The sequence below is a fragment of the Doryrhamphus excisus genome, linkage group LG12, assembly GCF_037039965.1.
Source record: "Doryrhamphus excisus strain RoL-2023G ecotype Guam linkage group LG12, RoL_Dexc_Guam_v1.1, whole genome shotgun sequence".
Lineage (NCBI taxonomy): Eukaryota > Metazoa > Chordata > Actinopteri > Syngnathiformes > Syngnathidae > Doryrhamphus > Doryrhamphus excisus.
In genome coordinates, this window is record NC_136368.1 from 3,085,764 (window position 1) to 3,113,364 (window position 27,601).

At 40.9% G+C, this 27,601-nt stretch overlaps 1 protein-coding gene across 3 annotated transcripts in view; it reads left to right on the plus strand.

Annotated features, from left to right (window-relative positions):
* ubr3 (ubiquitin protein ligase E3 component n-recognin 3) overlaps positions 1 to 27,601 on the plus strand; it is a 43,916-nt gene that overhangs the window by 3,796 nt on the left and 12,519 nt on the right. For all 3 annotated transcript variants that reach the window (XR_013629613.1, XM_058081828.2, XM_058081829.2), the window contains exons 6-31: positions 780 to 846; positions 919 to 1,049; positions 1,744 to 1,972; positions 2,045 to 2,224; positions 3,769 to 3,902; positions 3,989 to 4,075; positions 4,140 to 4,205; positions 4,285 to 4,374; positions 4,439 to 4,567; positions 4,635 to 4,687; positions 5,066 to 5,199; positions 6,512 to 6,597; positions 6,696 to 6,837; positions 8,291 to 8,387; positions 9,592 to 9,733; positions 10,361 to 10,465; positions 11,521 to 11,691; positions 13,225 to 13,670; positions 15,101 to 15,189; positions 17,447 to 17,596; positions 18,542 to 18,675; positions 19,838 to 19,948; positions 20,529 to 20,729; positions 20,847 to 20,983; positions 23,205 to 23,290; positions 26,817 to 26,922. Coding sequence is in view for 2 of the 3 variants with exons in the window: in XM_058081828.2 (XP_057937811.2) it covers positions 780 to 846; positions 919 to 1,049; positions 1,744 to 1,972; positions 2,045 to 2,224; positions 3,769 to 3,902; positions 3,989 to 4,075; positions 4,140 to 4,205; positions 4,285 to 4,374; positions 4,439 to 4,567; positions 4,635 to 4,687; positions 5,066 to 5,199; positions 6,512 to 6,597; positions 6,696 to 6,837; positions 8,291 to 8,387; positions 9,592 to 9,733; positions 10,361 to 10,465; positions 11,521 to 11,691; positions 13,225 to 13,670; positions 15,101 to 15,189; positions 17,447 to 17,596; positions 18,542 to 18,675; positions 19,838 to 19,948; positions 20,529 to 20,729; positions 20,847 to 20,983; positions 23,205 to 23,290; positions 26,817 to 26,922 (3,503 nt within the window). In the remaining variant the exon portion in view is untranslated. The remainder of the gene's footprint in view (positions 1 to 779; positions 847 to 918; positions 1,050 to 1,743; positions 1,973 to 2,044; positions 2,225 to 3,768; positions 3,903 to 3,988; positions 4,076 to 4,139; positions 4,206 to 4,284; positions 4,375 to 4,438; positions 4,568 to 4,634; positions 4,688 to 5,065; positions 5,200 to 6,511; positions 6,598 to 6,695; positions 6,838 to 8,290; positions 8,388 to 9,591; positions 9,734 to 10,360; positions 10,466 to 11,520; positions 11,692 to 13,224; positions 13,671 to 15,100; positions 15,190 to 17,446; positions 17,597 to 18,541; positions 18,676 to 19,837; positions 19,949 to 20,528; positions 20,730 to 20,846; positions 20,984 to 23,204; positions 23,291 to 26,816; positions 26,923 to 27,601) is intronic.

A 27,601-nucleotide genomic window follows, 5' to 3' on the forward strand; every position in this document is an offset into this window, starting at 1 on the left:
ATCTCGACATGCGTTACAGATGCAACAGTAGTCCATGTTGAGGATTATTGTGAGGTCTAGCGACATCTAGTGACCAGCATAGAAAACTACACATCACAACGTCTTCGAATGCGTCTTCTGAATGACTTATAATAAGAATAAATTTAACTTATGTATGTTTTTACTAAGGACTGCACGGCGGACGAGTGGTTAGCGCGTGTTCAATTCCACGCTCGGCCATCTCTGTGTGGAGTTTACATGTTCTCCCCGTGCATGCGTGGGTTTTCTCCGGGTACTCCGGTTTCCTCCCACATTCCAAAAACATGCTAGGTTAATTGGCAACTCCAAATTGTCCATAGGTATGAATATGAGTGTGAATGGTTGTTTGTCTATATGTGCCCTGTGATTGGCTGGCCACCAGTCCAGGGTTTACCCCGCCTCTGGCCCGAAGACAGCTAGGATAGGCTCCAGCACCCCCGCAACCCTCGTGAGGATAAGCGGTAGAAAATGAATGTTTTTACTACATTTACCCATTTTTATGCTGAGAAAACATGTAAAATTAACCTAAATATGCATATTTATTTAATAATAGATTGTATTCAAATATGAAACAGTACAATTTATGTAATCATATATTTTTGAAAAGCCATATTAGTGGGAAGCAGAGAGATTTGAGGCACATGGTGGCAAAGGATGACTAGTTTGTGTCCTGTTTTTTTATTATTATTTTACAAATAAATATCTGCCTTGCTTTTATTGACCATTGCATTAAGTTTCTTTTTTTTTTTAAACACTCCCAGGAGGACCAAGATGCAGGGCAGAGTGTTGGGCAGAGGAAGAGGGTCAAGCTGAGTAGCAGTACAAAAGGTAATGAAGGAAAACTTGTTGTAAAAAAATGTGAATTATTCCATTTTTACCGTGCTTTCTTTCTTCCGTCAGACCTGTGTATTATTGAGTCTTTGAAGCATAAATGTTTTTTGGAGGAGCTCCTGTTTTGGACGATAAAATACGAGTTTCCACAGAAGATGGTCACCTTCTTACTCAACATGTTACCAGATCAAGATTACAAGGTATTTTGGCTCCATTTTGCAAGCATTCTAATAGCTGTGTACTGATTATGTGATGCACTCAATTGTAATCTGATGCATGTTCAAATGAAATAAAATCATTACGATTACCAAAAAATAAAACACTTTAAAAAACTTTAACTATATTAAGAAAGCAGGAAGTGAACAAATGTAACAGTTATTGATGGAGGGGTAGGATTTAATAAGCTTTGCTTCTTCCTACTCCTTTTGGACATGTGGAACTGTGAACTGATTATGGGATGCATTCAATTGTAATCTGATGCATGTTCAAATGAAATAAAACCATTACCATTACCAATGTACATGTCTAATGTAGGGGTGCATCATAATTACTGGATCGATTAATTATCAGGCTGATATGAGGGATGTCATACCAATAAATGAGCTCCGTAGCATCATATCGGCTGCTTGGAGCGTGTACCTGAATACAGTGCACCTTGCTGGGCCGCAGCAGGTGGCTCCCTCTGTGCTGTACTCTGGTTCTCCTGGTAGTAGTAATGTCATGAGGATTTTGATTAAGACAAATTGACAGGTACTGTTGGTCCAATCCTAATTTGTTCCTTTCCTTTTTACCTCCAGCTGTGCACAAACTACACTTCCATTTAAATCTTATCTGTATTTTATTGGTCCATGTTGTGCAGCTCGAGTTTAATCATTTTTTCTTCTTTTTTGCCAGATCACTTTTACAAAAACATTTGTCCAGCATTATGCATTCATCATGAAAACCCTGATGAAAAGCCACGAGTCGGACACCATGTCCAACCGCATCGTGCATATCAGCGTGCAGCTGTTCAGCAACGAAGAGCTGGCTCGTCACGTGACGGAGGAGTGTCAGCTGCTGGACATCATGGTCACCGTCCTCCTTTACATGATGGAGAGTTGCCTTATTAAAAGTGAACTTCAGGGTAAGTGTCATGACTCAAGACGGTGACCGTGAGTTGCCGACTGGTTCTTGACCGGTTTCTTCCTTTTCTTAGATGAAGAAAACAGTCGCCATGTGGTGGTGAACTGCAGCGAGGCTCTGTTGAAGAATAACACCTACTGGCCGTTGGTTAGCGATTTCATCAACATCTTGTCGCACCAAAGTGTTGCAAAAAAGTTCCTGGAAGACCATTCCTTGTTGATGCTGTGGATGAGCTTTGTGTCATTTTTCCAAGGTAAGCCATTTTAGTCCAGCGAGGGCCACATAGTGAAAAATGAAAGATTTCAACTTTGCCGCTTTGATATTTTGTAAAGCAACATGTGTAGATATGCTAAGAACTTGTTACATATTTCAAGAAAAAAACTGTATCTCTGCTTTGTCATATACTGTAGGTGAAAAAGCCTATTATTGACTTATTGGCTACCAAAGATGTATTTATACTAAGGGGTGATGATGTAACTCCACAATAGAAAAGAGCAGGTTTGGTGCAATTTTAAGCTGAACAAATGACCACAAAGTCACACTTCAGTTTAAAAAAAATATATTAATTTTTTCCAGCTATTTCAGATTTCATCTTGTAATTTCTTGTGTTTACAACTTTATTGTTATAATATTCAAGCTTTTTCACAACCTCTTTTTTTCCAAAAATGTTGTTTGTTTCCCAGAGTATTCAGACTTTTTTCCAGACTTTTTATTTCGAAAATACATGTTTTTTCTTTATTTTTTCCTTTTGTCTTATTAGAGTACAACCTTTTTGTCTTAATATTTTGACTCTTAAAATTCCAGCTATTGTTTTTCTTTTGAAATTTTTTAATTGTAATTATCATCTTACTTCCAGAATATTTTAACTTTATTCTTGTATCATTATTACTTTTTCCACAACCTAATTTTCCAAAAATTACAACCTTATTGGGTTTTTTTTTGTGGGAAATCCTATAATATTACAATATTTTTCTTTCATATTTAAACTTTACTAAAATAATGTTATTTGTCCTCACAATTTTACAATATTCTTATAAAAGTACATACAAAAACTTTTCCTTGAAAGATTACAACAAGTTTTTTTGTTACACTCTATGTTTAGCATGTGCTAAATGTGCTAAATGTGGGGCTGCATTTTGGACACCCCTGTTGTATAAAGTAAAGGAGCTGCACTTTGATGCCTGCTCAGATGTGCTAGAAGACGAGCATCGTGTTCTCCAAATCCATAGCTTGCTTATGGGGACCATAGATACCACTGGTAGTGGAACCAAAGACTAACGGCCAAAATACAGCAAGGAAGAATAAAATATGGGACTTTCTCGATATGTACCGAGAAAGTCCCATATTTTATTCTTCCTTGCTGTATTTTTTAACTTCTGATTGTGGGAGAGCCTTTGCCACTGAATTAGAACGGTGGGCTTATGGCACTCGCTTGCCATGTGTAGTCACTACACTAAAAATAACACCCCCGCTGGGTGGGTTTGAGTGTCTTCTTGCTGGGGGTTAGATTGACAATGTTGCTGCTACATTGTAAGCATGTCTCCTGCTTGATTACAGATTTTCACAACTGCTAAGACACACAGCAGTTCTACTTTTCTCTAAACAGAACAGACAACCCAGTTTTTCAAGCCAAATGCACAAAACCTCAGACTCTCACCTTAAAACAGTTCAGTCTGTACCCAGAACTGAACGTGCCCTGAGTCAATAAAAATAATAATAATGAAATAAAAACACTACGGGTAAGTCAAATGAGTTATTTTGTGGTCTAACGCCCTCCCTCCTCTCCCGCTGTGGTAGGAATGAACCTGAATAAGCGTGAGTTGAACGAACACGTGGAATTTGAGTCCCAGACCTACTATGCAGCATTTGCAGCTGAGCTTGAGGCCTGCGCACAACCGATGTGGGGTCTTTTAACTCACTGCAAAGTCAAAGTAAGTCACGGCCACCACCCGCGGCTACTTTGCAGATGTACTGCAAAGTATGGGAGTCTTTAACATGTTGTCATGTCTCTGCGCAGGAGACTCAGGAGTATACTAAAACTGTGGTCCGCTACTGTTTGGAGACTCTTCAAATCTGGTTTGATGCTATTAGCTTCACTGATGAGGTAAAGTTAGACACAAACCAGCGTGATGGCCTGGTGATTCTCATGGCTTCTGTTTCTCTTCCAGCCTTCGCCAAATCAAGTGACGTTTCACTTGCCGCTACACCGCTACTACGCCATGTTCCTCAGTAAGGTCAGTGTCGCTGTTAAGATGTAATCATTGCATGGAAAGGCCAGGCTAATGATAGCTGGTTTATTGGAACAATCTCCAGGCTGTGAAGTGCCAAGGCCTGGACCTGGACAGCCTCCTGCCTGACCAAGAGATGCTGATGAAGATCATGGTGCATCCGTTGCAAATCCAGGTACAGCTTCTGCCGTGGATACCGAAAAATCCCATTTGAACTGACAGCGTGTGTTTGTCGCTAGGCGTGCCTGTCGGAGATCCACAGCAACATGTGGGTGAGGAATGGGCTCCAGATAAAAGGACAAGCCATGACCTACGTGCAGTCGCACTTCTGCAACTCCATGATTGACCCGGATATCTATCTTCTCCAGGTCAGGACTTTTCACAGTCTGTCTAGCTCACATAGCTTGTTGTGATATGAATTTATTGTTTTTGCAGGTTTGTGCGTCAAGGCTCGATCCGGACTACTTTATCTCAAGTGTTTTTGAGAGGTAGGGTTTGACTCATGCACTTTTGCAATTTGTAATGCTCGTGTTATATAAGTCTTTTTAAAAGATACACGTTAGACCAGGAGTGTCCAAAGGTTTTTCACCCAGGGCCATTTACTTAAAAAAGAAAGGATAAAACAACAATATTTACAAAACAATTGTTTTGTCAATGTAGATATCCTTGTGAGTTATAAAAAAATAGCCTGCTTAATATTTAGACTTTGTCTCAATTTTGCAATAATTTTATATTGCAACTTTATTCTTTTTCTTTCATAGTTCAGCTCTATGAAATGCTTTTTTTCTCATAATAATATAATACACAATGCAGAATAATAATAATATATAATATCCATAGTAATACTCCTGTATTTGTTCATGCAGGTTTAAAGTGGTGGATCTTTTGACCATGGCGTCGCAGCATCAGAATGCCGTGTTAGACTCTGAACAGGAAAGACCAATGCTAGAAGGTGCTCTGACCTTCTTGGTCATACTGACAAGCCTCCGCATTCATTTAGGTAAGTGGTGCAAGATGGAGTATGTCCTAATTCGGATCAAAGGAAGTTTCATTGACGTCAGGCACACCTCCTGAACAGACTTAAAAGAAAACAAAACAAAACCCTGATCCCTTCATGGTCCGTTTTGGGACTATTTTGTCTTTGTAGTTACATCTGTTAGCTGTAGGTTCTCCATATTGGCTTTCTGTTATATTACGATATTGTCCAGCGATTTATTGCATCAACCGATACCAAAGTTGGCAGCAGCTCTTCCATCAAACTGTGATGTCCATCGTGATATCACAGTTGGATTATCGCTGCTTCAATATGTTGTTTTTTTTTTCAGAAATGTCTGAATTGGTCACTGTTTTGTGGTAGATAATGAGTTATTATTAGTAAAAAAAAATGCATACTTAAACAAATTGTCTAAAATGTGAATACAGTATTCCACATTGGCCACTCGGTGTCAGTGTTCAGTGAGACAGACACTAGAGTTCTCACTAAGGTTCCCTAGGGAACACATGTACGTATGTCTTACATGGCTTACTTACTGTTATTCTGACTACTATATTGAGTAATAAGAGTGTGGAGCCATTTAAAGCCTGTAAGTACTCCCAAGAAACTGCTAACATGTGTGCCTATGTTATCTTAGTTATGTCTAATATGTCTTATTTTTTCTGATTATATCTACTTTATTCCACGATGGGCCATCTCTGTGTGGAGTTTGCATGTTCTCCCCGTGCATGCGTGGGTTTTCTCCGGGTACTCCGGTTTGCTCCCACATTCCAAAAAACATGCTAGGTTAATTAGCGACTCCAAATTGTCCATCGGTATGAATGTGAGTGTGAATGGTTGTTTGTCTATATGTGCCCTGTGATTGGCTGGCCACCAGTCCAGGGTGTACCCCGCCTCTTGTCTGAAGACAGCTGGGATAGGCTCCAGCACCCCTGCGACCCTCATGAGGAAAAAGCGGTAGAAAATGAATGAATGAATGAATCTACTTTATTGGGTTATACAAACGTGGTGACTGTAGGGGTGTTATTTCATGTCTACAGGGCTCTAATAAGCACATTTAGAAGATAATAAACAGGTTTCCTGGCAAATTTTTGGGTTTGAATCCCAGTTTGAGGCATCTCTGTATGGAGTTTGCATGTTCTCCCGGTGCGTGTGTGTAGACTCTAAATTGTCCATAGGTATGAATGTGGCTGTGAATGGTTGTTTGTCTATATGTGCCCCGGGATAGGTTCCAGCATAGCCTAAGATTTAGGCGGCATTGACTCTGACTCTGACACAAAAGCATTAAACAAAAGTGACTCCTCGCTCTCGCCATCAGGCATGACAGACGACGAGATCCTTCGGGCTGAGATGGTATCGCAGTTGTGTATGAATGATCGTACTCACAGCTCGCTGTTAGACCTTGTATCCTTTTCAATAAATCTCCCGGCAGCCACGTGAGGCATTTACTGCGTACCCTTTTTCATCCATCACAGATTTGTTCCTTAAGAATGTTTCCGCAGATTCCCGAGAATCCCAACCCAAAGAGTGGTATCGTACCAGGGAGCTGCAGCTTTGAAGAGGTGCTGTCTGCGGTAGCTGATTTCAAAGCGCCTGTCTTTGAGCCAGGAGGCTCCATGCAGCAGGGCATGTACACCCCCAAAGGTAGGCGCCGACATTCCAACACACCATCTAGCTTTATATCCCGCCTCTTCCTGCTGCGAGAATCCGACATAACGCACATGCAATAAATACGTTTGTTGTCGCGTAGGGATAGCAATTTGGCAAGTTTAGCTACTAACTGCATTCAGTGATAGCTATCATAACCACACAATGATTTCAGGTTGTTGGTCGCTTCTCTGAGATTGCTTTTGTGAACGCACCACCATTTCATTCAAGCCAAATGAAATTTGAAAAATGATTTTAATATACTTTCATTCGTAATTGTCAACAATATAGACTTGGACTGTTCTTTTAACCAAGGCAACATTGTATTTATATCTTATATTCTTTAAAGGTGACTATAGGGGTGTTATTTCATGTCTGGAGGGCTCTAATAATGTTAAAAATCATATCTAGAAGGTGGTAAAGAGGTTTGTTATGCCTAGTATGTCTTATTTTCTCTTATGTCTACTATATTGGGTAATATGAGTGTAAAGATGACTATAGGGGTGTTATTTCATGTCTAGAGTACTCTAATAATGTTAAAAGAAATCATATCTAGAAGGTGGTGTAGAGGTTTGTTATGCCTAGTATGTCTTATTTTCTCTTATGTCTACTAGATTGGGTAATAGGAGTGTAAAGGTGACTATAGGGGTGTTATTTCATGTCTAGAGGGCTCTAATAATGTTGAAAAAATCATATCTAGAAGGTGGTTAAGAGGTTTGTGATGCCTAATATGTCTTATTTTCTCTTGTTATATCTACTATATTGGTTAATAGGAGTGTAAAGGTGACTATAGGGGTGTTATTTCATGTCTAGAGGGCTCTAATAATGTTAAAAATCATATCTAGAAGGTGGTAAAGAGGTTTGTTATGCCTAATATGTCTTATTTTCTCTTGTTATGTCTACTATATTGGTTAATAGGAGTGTAAAGGTGACTATAGGGGTGTTATTTCATGTCTAGAGGGCTCTAATAAGGTTAAAAATCATGTCTAGAAGGTGGTTAACAGGTTACTATGGCTAACTATGACATCTGTCCATTTATGAATGAGTTCTACTTGGTGGAAATTCTCTTATCACATTGGGATCGTGATGAAGGAGGGAGTACTGTAACTATACAGCCTGCCCTCCACTGGCCACTGCTAGTCATTACAAATATGACGCCACCAATATGACAAAAACATACCTAGCAACACCTCCCCAACCATTAAAATGTTCTAAACCGCATTATTCAAGCAACATTCCATCATTTATTATTTATATTTATTATATAAAATACTGACTGGCTTGCTAATGCCTACAGCTTCTTTTTATTTTGCTGAGTGAACTCCTGGGTCGTGTTAGTCCGGATCTGGCCACTGGGGGGCAGTCTTACACCACCACGAACGGACTAGGAAGTCAATTTCACTCTGAACCACCTCTTCTTACCAAACATCTCCTCCTTTTCTCCTCTCAGCTGAGGTGTGGGAGAAGGAGTTCGATCCCATCATGGTTGTTCTCAGAACGGTGTATCGGCGGGACGTGCAGTCGGCAATGGACAGATACTCGGCATTGTAAGTTGAACACTACACATCCCCAAATAAAGAGTCAATTTTTCATTCATCAATGAAATAAGTCTTGTCCACCTGTGTCGTGAGGGGAGGGGGGGGGGGTCACCTCTCTCCTGCTCATGAAGGCACCTGATAAGGAAGGTCAGGGCTGGTGGTGCTAGACCGGCTTCCAATTAAATAGCTGTCCAGAGAAATCAATATTTCACTCTAAATTGTAATAGAATTGAGGAAATCTCTCCCTTGTTTGCTTGCGATCTCCCGAGACAAACGTGTCAGCTGGCGGTGAAGGAGAATCGTGGGTGTTCGCCGTTCTCGTGATGAATGGAATGAATGACAGCGCCATTACTAGCCAATGGTAACTCAAGGAGTGCTGAGCGTTGGAAGTGATCGGGTGCAAGATAACCCTTGGATAATGATGCTATTTTGGGTGGAGATGGAATCACATACCAGTCATCATTGCCGCAAACAGCAGCAAGGCGGTGCTGATAATAACGACTTATAAAACCGTGAAGCATCAAACTCTTGTCACGGGAGGAGTTACACTTCAATTTGGCCGTTAGTTTTCCTAACGTATGAGACGGGGGAGTTCAAAGTTTTTTTTTTTTTTTTACTGGCCAGCGTTGTCATTCTAAAAGTATAATTTAAAAAATAAAATATAAATAAAACAACAGCAAAAACAACAGTAATTTTCCAAGAATATTGTCAAATTATTAAGAAAAAAAACTTTAGATCTTAACAAGAAAAATATTTAATTTTAGGAGAATAACATCAAAATATTATTAACAATAACCACGTTCTAGTAGCATACAATTGGGGAGGTGGGGGCGATTGTGCAACGGGAATGTAAACAAAATTGGGAAATAGCTGCATATTTGGTACCTTCCACTGTAAATGATGATGGTTGGGTTTGCTTTAGAGATGAAGAAGAGTATCAGACAAGTGAATCAGACATTTTGATGAGCTGTTATCATGGAGATTTGACACATAATATGTATATTGGATAAGTACATTTACTCCCTTTTAATAAACATTTCATTTAAAAACATCGTTTTGTGTTGAGTTGTGTTGTCATTGACTAATTCACACCCCACCCCAAAAATAGATTTGTGATGCCTGGAAGCTTCCACGTCATCATGTCTGCATCACTAACGTGTCCTTTGTGCTGTGTTCTACATTTTTTCCGTTTGGGATTTACTGTGTTGTCCAGCTTGAAGCAGTCTGGCATTCACACCGGTAACCCGTGGCCGCCTTACAAGGAGAGGACCCCGCTGCACCCTTGCTACAAAGGTCTCATCAAGCTGTTGCACTGCAAGACCCTGCACATTGTGATTTTCACTCTCCTTTACAAGGTCAGTCCTTGTATCTGCTCCTGTTATCTGCTGTTTGATGTGTTGCATGATACGTACTTTAGTCCTGATGGAACTTTAGTCCTGGCCCTCTGGAAGAAAATTGGTAGTTTTTTAGATCATGAGTGTGGTGTGCCTGTTAGGTGTGTGTTAGGCTGTCGTATGTTTCACTCACCGGGGACGTACGTGTGTGCATCGTAAGAGGCTCGTGCAGCCCACTCGCTACCTTGCAAGATGGCCGTACTTGCTTCCTATGGCTATCTTGACTGGGAGAACCAGGGTGTTGGCCGGGCAAGGCACACACAGCTGGAGGAGTACGTCGCCCGCCGTGGAAGGAGCCACTGCCTTGGCAGGAGCCACTGCCTTGGCAGGGCAATGTACACAACTTATTTCTAAACTTGGAACACACGCAAGGGTCACATACTCCTCCACTGCCTTGCCCGGGCCTCCTACAGGCATTGCATGCTGTCTGAGGGTTTGAAAATCCATGCGGGCCACGTGCGGGTCTCTTGCGGTTTCCTTCATTTTTGTACGTTGCCAGCACGTACGGCGGAATGTAACCCGCCCAGCCAATATCAGCCAATATCAGCTGTGCTTAGGATCTAACGTCGAATGAAATGTACTTTGTAGATATGGATGGATCATCAGAATATGTCGGAACACGTGCTGTGCATGGTGCTCTACCTCATCGAGCTGGGCTTGGACAACCAGGTTCAAGACAGCAAAGAAGACGAGGTAAGAGAAGAGGAATGGAAGTCAGAACTTCCTAATTTGTCATCTATAAAATGATTGACTGCAATTGGTAGTGTAGTGATTCGTATAGCTGACGTCTGTGAAGCATTTATTCAGATTTGCCTGTATGTCATTCATTATTATATGTACTAAATGTACATATTATGTGCCTGTGTACCAGCGTAGGCCACATAGTGAAAAATGAAAGGCTGCAACTTTGATGTTTTCTAAAGCAATACATGTAGATATGCTAAGAAGTTATACATATTTCAATTAAAAAATATACGTGAAAAAGTATATATTATCAGAAGTAACTTGACTTTTGGCATTTTGCTGTTTTTTTTTTAAAATTTCCAACTTACCGCTTATATAATTGTCACAATTTTTCTTTTTGTATTATATGATTTTATTCTCATAATATTGTAGCTTTTTTTCTAACCCCTTTTTCCCAAAAATTTGAACTTTATTTTTGTTTTTTCTAATATTACCACTTTGAAAATATCAAACTCTGTGCTACTAAAAGGCTATTTTTTACCCTCATAAGTTTCCAAATTTATTGTTGTAAAATTGCAACTTAATATTTTAACTTAATTCTCTTAAAATTACAGTATTTTGTCATTTCTGCTAATTTCTGACAATTTCAACTTCACACATTTTTTGCTGTATTCTCTCAGCATCGCAACTTTTTCCACAACCTAGTTTTCATTATTCATTGTTTTGTTTGTTTCCTGTAATATTATGACTTTATTTAAAAGTCATTCTTTAATATTTCATCTTTATGCTACTAAAATGACCTTGTCTTCATAATATTACTGCATCATTCTCGTAAAATGATGATTTTTTTTCTCATTAAATTACAACTTCTTTTCCTCAGAATTACAACAGATTTTTAATTATTGTAAAATTGCTGCAGATTTTTCCACTTTTGCTGTAAATTGTTCTTACAGTAGATAAAATGTAAGTATAAATAAAAGGAAATCAACTTTGTTGTTGTGACCCCAGTGCTGATGTTTCCATTTTTGCTGCTTTGGTGCGCCATTGTGACGGCGTACCTTCAGGAGCCGTGCATCGAGGAGCACTGCCACGACAGTTGGTTCCCGGGTACCAACCTCATCTCCAATCTGCACCACATCATCAACTTTGTTCGAGTTCGAGTTCCTGAGACGGCACCCGAAGTGAAGCGAGAGGCGCCGCCCAGCACCAGCTCGGAGGCGTCGTCCTACGGCCAGGTAAGAGGCCCAGCTGGGTGATGTCGGCTTGACCTCGCCCACATCACTGTGCTTCTGAAACGGCTGCATCACCACCCGTCGGCCCCCGAGGCGGCTTGGCCTCTCGGTGCGGCCGTCATTGTTCACCCCACTGCCATCCTCACTCCACAGAGCTCCAGGCGTCTTTCAGCCAACTGGAGAGAGGTAGCTGTTTGTACCTTTGATGGTTGAAGAACTCCTTTGCACGTTGAAAGGAGGCTTGCTGTGCTGTGGTTTGTGCTTCAGCACCCCCCCCCTCCCCTCCCTCTCCACTGCTGAAACTAATTATGTGTATAATGCGGGTTTGGGTAAACGCTTTTTAACTGCATGTCAGCGTGATCGATGTGGCCACGTCCTGGGAATATGATGCATGTTTATTTAACAGTGCGGCTCGGGTCCTTCTTGTCAGGGCAGGTCATGGCATCCTTCACGCAGCTTGTACGTATGCTTGGAAGTGGTTCTGTCTGAAGCTCTATCAGGAAGGGCCGTAATGAAACCTTGCCGCAATTTTTATAATGGACATTTCATTGGACTTTTATGTCCATTGTACCTATTTGACTATGCTAATGAAGCATCCTTACAATCCATCAACGTCCGGGACTTTATTGTTGTTGTCGGGGGTTGGGAGATGCTGATTTAGTGCAGCACCTGCTCGCCTCTTCTTTTTCTATTTTCTTTTTTATGGCAACTGCCACAACATTAGGTACACCTGCATAACCTCATTGAATGGAGCTTTATGAAGAAAATTGCTGTATTCATGCACCAATACAGTAATCCTGGGGTGTCCAAAGTGCGGCCACCGGTACATGGTCAAAGTAGAATTCAACAAGTAAGCTAAAGAAAAATCAGCAGGAACAACAAACCAAACTAAAGTTTTTTTTTTTTTTGGAGAATTAGGTTGAGGTGGTGTGGTAATATTATGAGAATAAAGTCTAAATAGTATGGGGAATATAGTCGGAATTACATGAATTGAAGAATTGAAATGAAGAATTTAAGAAATAAATTTAAGAATAGTTGGAAAATTAACAAAAGCTGGTGTAATTTATGCGCAAATAAAGTCAAAACATTGAGAGATAAATGTATTCTCATGTGATGTTGCCGGTTTATGAGGATAAACTGGTGATATTATGAGGAAAAATTCATGTCATTTTAGTAACATGGAGTTGAAATACGAGGCTAGTCCAGCTGCATAGTGGCCCATGTTCACTAAACAGTCCAATGTGAAATGCTGTTAACAGATTAAAATACATTTCTTATGTTGGTAGGGAATCAGGAAGTCCACCCACTTGTGCCTGATGGTGGCGTCTTTAAGAATTGTACACAAATGTAGCTTTCCCTGGAAGACATTGCTAACACCGTGAATAGAGAAGCAGAGCTTGGGGGACGAGGGTGGAAGCAGAGAGACCATCCCAAACTTCTCTCTGGGCTCATTTTTGAAACTTTGGTGGCTTTTAACACAAGAACACCAGATTCTAACAACATTTAAAAGTTCATTTTCTTTCTGCCTGATTTCAGAACCTGCGTGAAGCCCAAGTGTTTAGCCTGGTAGCAGAGCGCAGGAGGAAGTTCCAAGAGATAATCAACCGCAGCAGCTCAGAGGCCAACCAGGTCGTCAGGCCCAAGAGCTCATCGACGCGCTGGGTGCCGCCAGGTACACCCCCCCAGCTGGTGACGGAGATCCTGGAGATAAGAGAAAGCATGCTGTCCCTGCTGGTCAAGCTGCACCAGAAGCTGTCGTCCAAGCAGAACTCTCTGTCCGCGTCCTGGCTGGACAACATGGACACGAGCCGTCACGCTCACGGGGACGGAATCACCGCCATCGAGCGTATCCTCGCCAAGGCGGCCATGCGCAGCTGCCAAATCAAGCGCAGCATCCAGGACATTTGCGGAAAGGTGTCGCCTCCTGTGCCGCCAAAGAAGAGCAGTCCAACAGACAAAAAAGCCATGGATAAGGAAGAGAGGTACAATCTTGGTTTCCTCTGGTTTACTGAAATATGAAAGGATATTTTGCAAAGATATGCAAAGACATTTTCAAGAAAACTCTTTTCATTTTTTAATTTATTTAAAAATTTTTTTTTTTTATTTATTTTCATTAAGTTTTTTTTATTTATTTTTTTATTTATTTATTTTTTCAAAAAGAAAAAAAAAACCTGCATTTCAAATTTGTCATATAGATGAAAAATCCTATTTGTATAAACTTCACTCCCCATTTTATTGTTATTTCAACAAAATTGTTAAACTTTATTCTCAAATAATTTTCATAAATTTTCTTTTTGTAATATTACAACTTTAATTCCATAATTACTGTTAAGAAGTAGTTGAACTTTCTTCTTAAATAATCTTTGTAAATGTCATTTTTGTAATATTATGACGTTATTTCCATTATATTCAAATTACCTGGGGGCCACTGGAGCTCGGTTCTGGGCGAGGCTGGGCCACATCAGGTTTTCCACTTAAATAGCCAAAAACTTACCACTTCCACACGGATAGGGAGGATAACTATTAACAGTTATTTAACCGTTAACATGAACATTAATCAAACGTAATAATTTTTTCTGGGTACATGATACCATACAGCATCCATATCAAACTTAAACATTAAACATTAAACTTTCATATCAAGGCAGGGGCCTCAAACTAGTGTCCTGCGGGCCACATTTAGCCCGCGGGCCGCATGTTTGAGACCCCTGATTTAGACTTATTCCCATATTATTATGACTTTTGCCCATCCATCAGTTTTCTGTACCGCTTATCCTCACTAGGGTTGCGGGGTTATGCTGGAGCCTATCCCCGCTGACTTTGGAGAGGCAGGATACATTCACTCTGAACTGGTGGCCAGCCAATCAGGGCACATATAGACAAAGAACCAGTCACACTCTGGACAATTTAGAATTACAGAATTGATTTTTTTTTTTTACCACTCCCATTTATGAACTCCCATTTCTCTCCCATAATGATGAAGAAGTAGGCTATAAGCATTGGGAAATGGCCTTCTTTGGGGATTGGCTTCACTCCAGAGACAGTCAAATATATCATCTCTCGACTTCACTTGGCCGGAGGTGTTTCCATGACAACCACCAGGTAGCAATGCATTCACCCCGGTGCCTGGTAAGAGGCTTCATCTCATTGGCCAGGCTTTCGGCTCTCTGATGCCGTCAGTGAAAAGGATTGAGCCATGAGTGTTTTTTTTTTTTTATGCCCTCAAATTAGTGTCGTAATTTACAGTGTGGGGCTCAATCCATCATGTTGGTTTGATTAGCAGCCTTTCCAGCTTTCAAATCACGGACCCCAAAGTGGCATTCCAATGTGTGTTGTGGAAGGCCAGGTAAATAGGTGAGCCACTTGGCACACGGTGGCGTGTTGGCTCAAGTATATTTCTTGTGTTTTTCAGACGCCAGAGGGCCAGAGAGAGGCAACAGAAACTGCTTGCTGAATTTGCCTCCAGGCAGAAGAGTTTCATGGAAACGGCCATGGATGTTGGTAAGGGAATAATAATAATAATTATTCCTCCTTTTTGTCCCTTGATGTGAAAAGAGTCCTTCAGCATAGAATTAATTTCTTAATTTTTCTTGTAGTTTTATGACTTTATTCCCATAATGTAACTTCCCTTATTATCCCTTATTTTGTTTTGCTTGTTTCTAATCATATTATGTCTCTCTTTAATAGTTTATCAACAAAAATCTACTAAAATGTTATTTTCCCTAATATTATGACTTGTATTTTTAGATTAAAACTTTTTTCTCTTTGATATTTTGCCTTAATTCTTGTTGTGTAGCAATTGTTTCAATATCTGCAGTTTGTTTTAGATTTTTTACATTTTCCATTTTTGTGTTATTTTTCTCTTCATATTTTGATCTGATTTTTCCAAATTCCCCCCCAGCCACACTTTGAACACAACGATGTTCTCTTTTCCATGTATTAAAGCCTTTTGTACTTGTGGTACAAAACAAGTACCACAAGGCATGCTGGGAAGCCGGAAGCTCTCCCAGTGATGGCGGCGATGTCGGCGCCCATTTTGTTGCTCAAAGTATGTTTTTTTAATTCTAACTACAGCAAACTGGTTAAATAGAAGTTGATAGCGTGGTTTGATTTGTTTGATTTGAGGCACCGTGAGAAAGGTGCATTGTTCTCAGAGTGAACCGTTTATTACGACAGGCGTACAAGACCTTAATAAAGTACTTTGTCACGTTTGAATGGCAACCCGCTAGCTTTTCGAGATGTTTTTGTGCAAGTTGATGCAAGGTAAGCACGTGGTGACAGCAGGCCTGCGAGGACAAATGGAGAAGCTAGCTGCTGGTGGTGGTGGTGGTGGTGGTGGGGCCACATGGGGTCTCTGTGTTAATAGTGGTGCTGGACTCCCTTGCCCCCCCTCCTGACACTGTGTTGTTAGAGAATGAGGAATGAGTGCACTGGCCAGACAGGGACTATAATGTGACCTCTGTGTGACCTCTTCCTGCTGAGCTGGGACTTTATTTGAAGCTTCCTGCTTAGTTTGCATCCCGACATTGAATTAGGATGCAGTTCATTGGAGTTGTAGGTTGTTTGAAAATGGCCAGAAGTGTTGCCTATGAATCAATGCTGTGATCTGTCACTTGCATGCAGTGTTTACATTGTCTGAGGAGTGCATGATCATTATTGGATGTGATGGATATGACAGAATTTTGATATCACACTGACATTAAAAGTAGCTCAGATAACCGTTAATTGAAAAAAAAAAAATAAAAAACTCTCTGAGGCGAGATTACCCGTATTGTGCATGGGTGAGCAAATCATGCGCCCCCTTTTTCCCGCCTGTCGTAACTTCATGAGCTGACTTGCAAACCAACATTCACTGTTTTTAGATACAAAATATCAAAGTTGCATCATTTCATGTAACTGGTTAGTCATTGAACATGTACTATAACCACCAACCTCACACAAGCTGTGTTTCTCCCACGTAGAATAACATGCAATGAACAAGCTGTGCCTCCATGTCCAATATAACACTTGTACAATCAACATGTGAGTAGCATTCACACGGCGGCGCACCATTTATAATGCCTTGTCATTGAACTGTGTGTGTGTGTATACGTACGTGCCTGCGGCGTAAGCTGCCACAGTGACCTTTTATTAAGCGCACATTCTCTCCAAGAGTCATAAATCAACACAGCCTGACATTTCTCCTTCAATATTTCCTGGTAAATACACTTCTTAACATTTCAAACTCATTTCATAACCGAATATCCATATGTTTATTCAATGAGCTGGCTTGACAATATGTGTAGGTTTAAATGGGGACATCAAACCCCCTTTTCACCGTAGGCCACACGGGGCCTTTATGGTTGTCCTCAGAGGGCCGCCTCTGCATTCACAAACTATTAATGCATCATCACCTCAGCATATTATTACACATTTCATAATTATCTTTTTCCTTTTGTCGCGTTTTACTAACTAACTTAGATTGACTGTTGTATCGTTCCATTGTATCCATCCATCCATTTTCTATACCGCTTATCCTTACAAGGATCGTGGGCATGCTGGAGTCTATCCCAGCTGTCTTAAGTAAAAAAAAATACTAATACAATGAAAATAAATATATGAAAAAATGTAAATGTCTCTTTACATGACTTTTTTTGTGGGCCACATTAAACAATATGGCGGGCCAAATATGGCCCCCAGACCTTGTGTTGGACAACATAATAGAATTTACACGGAAGTCTGCTTACACACACATACTGTACGCTTTGTTTTTCACCAGAATCTCCGGAGACGGAGGCAGCCATGGACCTGGGAGCGTCGGAGATGATGGAGTCAGAGGTTCTCTATGATTGTGTGATCTGTGGACAGAGTGGACCCTCCACGGAGGACAGACCCACCGGCCTAGTTGTTCTCCTCCAGGCCTCCTCGGGTAATACTCCCATCATTTCCCAATACAAAGTTCCTTTGTCTGATGCAGCCACCCAGTATGTCATCACATGACCTTACTGGCGATGTGAAAGGGGGTCATGTGTTCAATATAGACGTATTTATAGGCGGATCAATGACTTGCTTTTTCTCTGGTGGTCTTGGAGGGTAACACCTTGGCCCAAAAAGCGGGGATCTAAATCAGGGGTCTCAAACACGCGGCCCGCGGGCCAAATGTGGCCCGCAGGACACTAGTTTGAGGCCCCCGCCTTGATATGAAAGTTTAATGTTAGTTCATGTTAAAGGTTAAATAACTGTTAATAGTTATCTTCCCTATCCGTGTGGAAGTGGTACGTTTTTGGCTATTTAAGTTTAAAGGAAATAACTTGAAGGCTAGCGTTTAGGTCGCTAGCTCTCTAGTTTGCGAGTTAGCATGTGTCTCAAGACCCTGCAGTTGCGCAATATGTTGTAAATAAAAAGAGTATAAATGTGACTATAGTCGTGTTTTGTCATGTCTACAGGGCTCTAATAATGCTTTGTTCATTTTAATCTGAAAAAAAGTCTACCCACCAACTATATGTGGTTTCTTAAGTTTTTATTATTTGCCGTTTTATTATTATTATATTTATTTATTACTGATTGATTGATTTTCTTTATTCTTGATTTGTTTATATATTTTTCATCTTATTTTGTGCAGAAAAATAAAAAGTAAGATATTTGAGAACAGTGGAATGGTTTATCAGAGCTTTTCTTGTAGAAAATTGGAACCAAAGAGAAGTTTTTAAAAATTTTTTGTTTTTAATAAATGCGTTTTTTTTTTTTAAAACCTGAGCTCCAGTGGCCCCCAAGTAAATTGAGTTTGAGACCCCTGATCTAAATGTTATGTACTTTGATGGCCGACATATCCGTCGCCATCCTTGTGTAGTCACTGGCCTTGATTGTCTTCCAGTGCTTGGACATCGCTGCAAGAGCGAAGAGGCTAAGAAGCTCCCAACCTGCGATGAAGAGCACATTTACTCTGCCGACACGTGCGCAGTGGCTCATGACGTCCGACTCACCCTTTTGCAACGCTTCTTCAAAGATGTGGGTGTCTCAGAAAAGCAGCATCAGTCTTCACAGGAGGAACATTAGTTGGAGGCACTTAGTTAAAGGAATGCTATTAGGGAGATGGATGTGCTTTTATCAGACAACAGCTTATGTTGTTATGCCTTCATTTGCTTTATTAAACCTTTTCCAGCAAGGGCCAAATAGTGAAAGAAAGAAAGAATACCACTTTGGTATATCATAAAGTATGATCTTATGGATAGATAGATGCTTTATTCAGCTCCAAGAGAAATTCACATTTCCAGCAGCTCTGCAAAAATCTCATAATAAACCTAAGCACATAATATAGAATAGTATATATGCACCTCAGCTTTGTGAAAAAGCCTACTAGTATCAACTTCACTCTTGGCTCATTTTCCTCCATGTTTGCCCCCCCCCCCCCCCCCCCCCAGGAATTGTCTTAGTATTTTGACCTCATGCACATTTTTTTTAATTATCCAAATATTTTAAATAATTTGTACATTTTCTTCTCATAATCATGACATTATTCCCATAATACAACTTTTCCCCCCAACCAAATTTTCCAAAAAATTCTTTAAATACTTTAAACTTTAAAAAACAAATAGTCTTTAATAGTTCTGGCACTTTATTTAGTTTTATTTTTGAAATATATATTTTGACTTCTTGTAAATTTTCTACGCCACTTATCCTCACTGAGGTTATGGGGATATGCTGGAGCCTATCCCAACTGAATTTGGGGCGAGAGAGAGAGAGAGAGAGAGAGGCGGGGGCCATCCTGGACTGGTGGCCAGCCAATCACAGGGCACATATAGACAAACAACCATTCACACTCACATTCATACCTATGGACAATTTGGAGTTGAACCTAACATTATCACTATTCCATCCCAATCTAATTTTCCAAAAATTACAATTTACAAAAAAATTCTTCATGCAACTCAAATGCCATTATTTCATATTCATATTCAGATGTTTTTTTTTTTACTGCTGTATTAAAAACAACAAAATCATGTTCAATGATATTATTAGTAAGTGCTTCAGGCCAGTAAAGAATCAGGCGTCACTTTGGACACCTCTGACGTGTATGTAAGGACAAAGTACTGTATGACGTGTGTTTCTAGACTAAACAGAAAGGGTTGATGTTGGGAAGGTGCTTACTGATGTGCTGTTTACGCTGCAGAGCTCCTGCCTGCAGTCTGTGTCGATAGGTTGGGACGGGGGCGTCTACGTGCAGACCTGCGGACACACCTTGCATATAGATTGCCACAAGTCCTACATGGAGTCTCTGAGGGTAACGTCAACATTCTTGTCTTTAACAATGACAGGATTTGTTTGATTGGGAAGCCGATTGATGGAAAACGCAGTCAATCGTTGTCCATTTGAAATTTGCCTCACTAATCAAGATATTGACCAATGAGATGGCAGCTCGGCAAAGCCATGGAAAGCTTTCATGAACGTTTATTGGGGACCTATTATGCTCTTTTTTGTTGTGGACTGCTATGGAGCAGCTCCACACGATAACCCACACAGTTAGCTTTCTAGATCTTTCAGAATCTGCACCTATTCCAAATGTATTTCCTTGGATTTCCAAAATAGTTTATTCCACTGGGCACACCCACTTGACTGTAATTGGTCCCACGCAGGTTGTACAGCTAACAGCTTGTACCCAGGCACGCCCATATTAGGATGTCTGGCTCACTGTGACATCACATGGAGCCAGTGTTTCTTTCAGGGCTTACTTCCAAATGTGCGAACCTCATTATCTGAAACTTCAACAACATTCTAACTACATTTATCGGTCAGAAAAGTGGAAAAAGCATAATCGGTCCCCGCTAACACTTTCTTTCCTTTCTGTAAATAATCTTCTTCAGAATGACCAGGTCCTGCAGGGGTTCTCTGTTGACAAGGGTGAGTTTACCTGCCCGCTGTGTCGACAGTTTGCCAACAGCGTACTTCCCTGTCGACCTGGCCGGGGCTCTGAGGCCGGCATCTGGCACACCCCCACAAACAAGAAGATCGGTGTGCTTATAAAGGAAGTGGGAGACCTTCAGGAGAACCTTGGACTTTTCCCAGTACGTATTCCTTATGTGATGACCGCACTGTTGGATTGCGTGTTGCATCCATGTAAGACGAAGTGGACACAAAGGTCTGCGGCGGTCGTGATGTTGCGTTTGTGTTTGCCTGCTTAGACGGAGTCCAACTTGAGTAAAGAGATGGAGCTGGTCATCAAAGACATCAAGAACACCACGCAGAAGAAGTACATGGACTACGGCAAGAACCCGGGCTCCCCTGATAATGACTTCCTCTTCATGTACTCGGTGGCAAGGTAAGAACCCATCGGCCGTGTGACCCTCACGTAATGGACAAAAGTATTGGGACAGTTGGTCAGAAGAATAAAAGAATAAACTTGCCATATGAGGAAAAATGTTATTGAAATATTCATTCATTTTCTACCGCTTATCCTCACGAGGAGCTGGAGCCTATCCCAGCTGTCTTCGGGCGTGAGGCGGGGTACATCCTGGACTGGTGGCCAGCCAATCACAGGGCACATATAGACAAACAACCATTCACACTCACATTCATACCTTACCAATTTGGAGTCGCCAATTAACCTAGCATGTTTTTGGAATGTGGGAGGAAACCGGAGTATCCGTAGAAAACCCACGCATGCACGGGGAGAACATGCAAACTCCACATAGACTTGGCCGAGGGTGGAATTGAACCCTGGTCTCCTAGCTGTGAGGTCTGCGCGCTAACCACTAGACCGCCGTGCCGCCCTATTTAAATATTAAAGGGAATTTTTTTTTTTTAAACATAACATTTTCAGAAAGTTAGGTTTAGTGGAAAGTTATAATATTTATAGTTATTATGGGAATAAAATAATTAAATAAATTAGATCAGAAAAAAATGTGTGAGGATTATTGACAAAAGTTGAAACATTTGGAAAATTAAAAAAACAGCAAATATCCAGTCCTATAGAGCATGTTAACATGTGTGCATGTGTTGGCCCCCGCATCCCCACATCCCCGCATTCGGAGAGCCATCTTCGATCAAGACTGAAATCCAGAGCTATCTTTGTGGAAATAAGGACTAATCTGAGAAGACGAACACGTCAGACCTAACACCCTAGTCCGTGATTGGCTGTAGAGAGGAGTCAAATGACTGGGGTCACCAGACGGCGGGCGTGGTGCGCAAAGCACTGAGTCCCACACAGAAAGAAGAGCAGCAGTGGAATGTGATGACACCCGCCCAGACCCCTGTCCCAGACCCCTGTCCCAGCCAACCCATCAGCTGTGACCTGCACTGAATCCTTGCAAAAACCACATCTGGGATTGCAGAGGACTGGCGGAAGCAGCCCTTCACCCTGAGTTCAATCCCTGGAGTGTGTTTTGGGTGCCTGTTGGCACTCTGAAGTTCAATGAACAGCGCAAATTGCCTGAGGAGTGGAAAATTCCTCTGTCACAGGGGTGCTCTTATCAGCAAAAGCCAGCTGGAGCGTCGTCCTCGCTGCATTATCTACGTGAAATTGCTTTTTCTCCCCACTCTCAGGAAACACAAAGATTTGCCCCCACTGTGTTGGCCTCTGTTGGTTGGAAGGAAATGGCGATTTTTAGGAGATGTGAACACATCACTTTTATTTTGGCTTCTGCCTATCAGTGTTCAGCATCTACGTACCCGGAAAGGTTTGGCTTTAGTGTTTCCCGTTTTGGTTATGGTTGCGGGATGAGCAGCACCGATGCTGACAGCGTTTTCCTTTCCACAAATCACTGAGCTGCTTTTTGTTTTTTGTAGGATGAAATGCTGTGTAGCAAATAACATGACAAGTCATGTGAAGGGACACTTTTTTTTAAGAAGTTATACGTAGTATAAACAGTACTTCTCAGCTTTGGGTGAAGGCTTTTAGTAATTAGTATCAACTTCACTCTTTGCTCTTTCTGTCCCAGTTCTGCTTTTATTTAAAATTCTCCAATTCTTTCACACTTATTCATCAATAACGGTAATATTTTGACTTTATTCCCATAATATAACTTTTTTTTCCTCACCAACCAAATTTTTATGTCTTTATTCTCACATTAACACTTTTACAATTTAAGTTATTTGCTACTAAAGTGATATTTAAAATTAATGCAGTTTATTCTTGTAGAATTGCAACTTTTTTTCTTGTTAGAATACAACTTTTTCCTCTTTTCATATTTGGACATTTGAACTATTCTTGTAGAATTACCACTATTTTACCATATTACATATTTTCTAAGACTAAGACCAACTAAGAGTTGGGACACCACGGACAGATTCCAGTCAAATCATGGACACTTGATACTCAACAAGCAGGATCAAAACTAGCAAACTGTTATGAGTGCTGACTGAGCTTTTCCTAAGTATGGTGCGTTCAGGCTCATCACAAAACTCCTGCGGAATCTTACAAAGTGATGGACACTTAAATGACTGCAAACACAGCCACACATGCGCACGCAGCCTACAGTATTGATGTAAAGAAATGTTAAAAATGATTTCTACTGGTATATCACCTGACTCTCTCTTTACAGGACCAACCTGGAATTAGAACTTGTGCATCGCGGAGGCAACCTGTGCTGCGGCGGCGCCAGTGCGGCTGCAAAGCGCTCATGTCTTAGTAAGTCTTTACGTAAACATTGTGACAAAAACTATATGCCATATTTGTATATCTGTCTTATTATAAAAGTCAGAAGACATTCGATTGTGTTTAGGGCTGTGAAAAAGACCTGATATATTATATATAACTGATATATTATATCACGGAAAAGTGAAGTTCATGACACAAAGTGACATCTGCCTCTGTAGCTTGATAGGCTGCGGGGGAGCAAGAGTAAATCAGGAGGGTGTGTGGGGGGGGGGTGAATGTCAGTCAGCTGACTGATGTCATGACATCTACAAATGTAACGTTTACGAGATCGACCCATACTACCTTGGCGATCTCGCTTTACAGACGGCAGTTTTCTTATGTTCCACTTCCTCGTCCTTCATGGGTACTCTAAACATCCCAACAACATTTTATTATGGCTGCGCTGAATCAACAGAAAGACAAGGAAATCAATAAGGCCATATTTTTATCATCGTTCATAAAGGCCAGAAAAAACACGTCGGTTCTACTTGAATTTTGTGGTGTCTTTGAAATGCTCGTCACGATGCGGTTAAAGTGCGATTCAAATGGTGTGCCATCTTTTGGCTTGATTAAGATAAAACAAACATATATACGTATATGTGTGTGTATATAGCCTTGTGATTGGCTGGCCACCAGCCCAGGGTGTACCCCGCCTCTCACCCAAAGACAGCTGGGATAGGCTCCAGCACCCCCGCGACCCTCATGAGGAAAAAGCGGTAGAAAATGAATGAATGAATGTATATATATATATATATTTTTCATATATGTATATGTGTATATATATATACATATGTGTGTGTGTGTGTGTGTATAGTATACTATAGTATATATAGTATAGTATATATCTATGTATAACTTATAATGTCCTGTTATTGATCATTTTGGTAAAACCATGCTGTAAAAATTGCCATATTTTTGACATAGTTGCAATTCATGATTCATTCATTTGAAAAATGTAATTATTCTGATTATAAATGATAATAATTTGACAGCCCCAATGACCTATTAGGTCCCTAATTATTATGCCCTAATTTCTATTTCTAATGTATTTTTAAAGGGACAATCCACATGACTGTCCAGTCTTACTGTCAATAGAAATTGAGCGGAATGACAAAGCGGACAAGAAGTTGTATGAAATATGGCCGTCCATCATTCCCTGCCCGCCTCTGCCTTCATAACAAATTGTCAGATTGTGAGATCCAAGTCGTTCATCCGCGCCACTCCGGAGCCATAAAAGCAAAAGGAAACAAACGGTCTATTTAGGATGGCAGTCGAGGATAGATGCTATCCCAGCTGATGGCCTCTGTCCTGCTTGACAAGGACGTGCAGCTGCCGGGAGAGGGGAGAGTAGCGCCCTATCAAATTTCTCTTAGGTTTTCCCAAATTAATCCTCCTACTTCGGGACAAGGTACATTATTAAAAAAAAACCTTAAACTGTATTATGGAAAGCAGGAAGTGAACAAATGTAACAGTTACTGATTGTAAAAGTACCAGATGGAGGGGTAGGATTTAATAAGCTTTGCTTCTTCCTACTCCTTTTGGACATGTGGAACTGGGAACTGATTATGGGATGCACTCAATTGTAATCTGATGCATGTTGAAATGAAATAAAACCATTACCATTTATTAAATAAGAGTTGTGATCAGTAGAGGTGATCTTGGCTTAAAAGCAGGACTCTGCATGGCTACAAACATCCAGTCATGACTTGCATTTACAAATTCAACCAAGAGGTAATAATATTCGTGCAGGTGAGGGAGTGCTTCACACACATTTTTTACTTTGGAATGAACCTGTCAAACTTGAGGCGGCTGCAGAGAAATGGCTTGTCACCCTCGGGTGGCCTCAAGGAGGTTTTATATTCAAGCTTTGGCGTTTTCTCAGCTACATTAACCATGTAGCCATGGCCGTGGACGCTTGGACTTACTTGGTGTGCAATAATGTTCATCTTTTTTCCCGGGGAAACTGATCTGAGGGTGAACGACAAGATGCACTTGTGTGTAATTGTATGAATTGGATCTACCCAATGGATCTGGATCACATAAATACCAGGACATTATCTGCTGGGAATGTATTCCAAAATTGGGATATTTTTCACCCATTCCAGCCTCAGTAGTGTATTTGAAGTATACTGCCTAATAAGGATGGGCTTTCTATGCATTTTTTATTTCCATGCGGTTGTATGCATCTGAAGCCAAGTCATACTGTGGAGACTGAAACATGCTGTACTTTTCTTGGCTTTGCCTACATCCACCTGTGGAGGGCAGTGTTGCTCCAAGTATTGAAGCTGTACAAAAATACTCTCTTGTCAAGCATAGTGTATTTAAAAGGAAAACAGATTAGTGTTAGTGGAATTTGTTTCAGTGTTGTCATTTATTATTATTAATTGGAATGGTTGTTTTGATGCCCTTTGGTCTTGTGCATTATAGAAAAACAACATGTTGGAGGACTACTTTGCCTTGAAAGGACTTGCCTTTCATCACTTCACTATGTCAGTTTTTAAATACTACCATTGCTGTAAAGATAAAGAAGCTCAAATGATCAGATTGTAAAGTCTTAAAATATGACTTTTGATCTCAGAATTATTACTATCTCAACTGTAATTTTGATTTAAATCACATTTTGACTTTTCATCTAATAATTATTGGCAACTCCAAATTGTCCATAGGGGCTGTCTTGGGGCGAGAGGCGGGGTACACCCTGGACTGGTGGCCAGCCAATCACAGGGCACATATAGACAAACAACCATTCACACTCACATTCATACCTATGGACAATTTGGAGTCGCTAATTAACCTAGCATGTTTTTGGAATGTGGGAGGAAACCGGAGTACTTGGAGAAAACGCACGCATGCACGGGGAGAACATGCAAACTCAGAGGGTGGAATTGAACCCTGGTCTGCGCGCTAACTACTAGACCACTGTGCCGTTCGAGTGTGAATGGTTGTTTGTCTATATGTGCCCTGTGATTGGCTGGCCACCAGTCCAGGGTGTACACCGCCTCTCGCCCCAAGACAGCTGGGATAGGCTCCAGCACCCCCGCGACCCTCGTGAGGAAAAAGCGGTACAAAAAATGAATCTAATAATTATGACTTTTTTTTTTTACCTCACAGTTATGACTTTTTATCTGGTATTTCTGACTTTTTATCTCATAATGATGTCTTTCCTGTCTCAAAATTCTAACTTTTTATTTTTATGCCATTTTTATGACTTTTTATCACATCATTTGGACTTTTTATCTCATAATTATGACTCATAATCGAAACGTTGTCATAATCATGACTTTCTTATCTCATGTCTGTGTCATTTGACCTCCTAATATTGCTTTTTATCTCAGAATGAATTCATCATTTGGACTTTTGATGTCATGTTTTTGGTGTTCCTCTCAGTGGGGTAAAGAGGCTCCCATAGTTTGTATCCAGTATGTTCCTCAGTCCGACAGGAACAGTAGCTCAGCCAGCTTGCTCACCAGATGAAAATAAAGCCGACACTGAAAGTGTTTTTCTTGCCCTCCCGCAGACCAGCTGTTTCATGTGTTGGCCATGCACATGCGTCTGTACAGCATCGATTCCGCCTACAACCCGTGGACCAAGCTGACTCAACTCACACCCAGCAAAGAGGCAGAGTGAGCGCTCTTTTTATTGTCCTCCAATATCTCTTCCCAGCATCACAGCCACCATCACATCAACAAGCAATCAAAGGAGCTTTTTCTTCAAGCACCAACCCTTCATCCACCCCTCCCTCCCCTTTTTCCCCCAACCCCCCCGACAGGTTTTCCGTCACACAAAGAGGAGCTAAATACAGCTGTCGCGTTCTCGCCCTCAGTTGTCCACCCAAAGCTTGGTAACGCACAACATCGTCTTTCCTGACTTGGGTTACCAAAGCGCTCCGGTGTATTATCGTGCCCCCAAAAACAATAAAGATCTGCTCCTCCTTCCATAACAAACGCTCACGGGCGTCCTGTATTCTCACAGGAGCCATTTGCTGTTTAAAAATACTTGTGGAGGTTTCAGGAGCCGTGTCATTGGCACCCTGAGGCGGTCTGGCTAAGTAGGACATGGACCAGGGGTGTCAACGCGTCTTCTACCAGCTGTGGCCGCCGTGCGTGGTGGAAAAACGTCTAAAAATATAAAAATATGCAATATAAACAACCGAAAAAGTATTAACAAATTAACAATTTTACCCAGGATTATATACGCATACAGTTTACAATATAATATGAAATGTTTGAAAAATATGACCAGTATATCCACTATGAGATCTTGCTAGTAAATTAAATGTGAAATATGAAGCATTAAGAATAT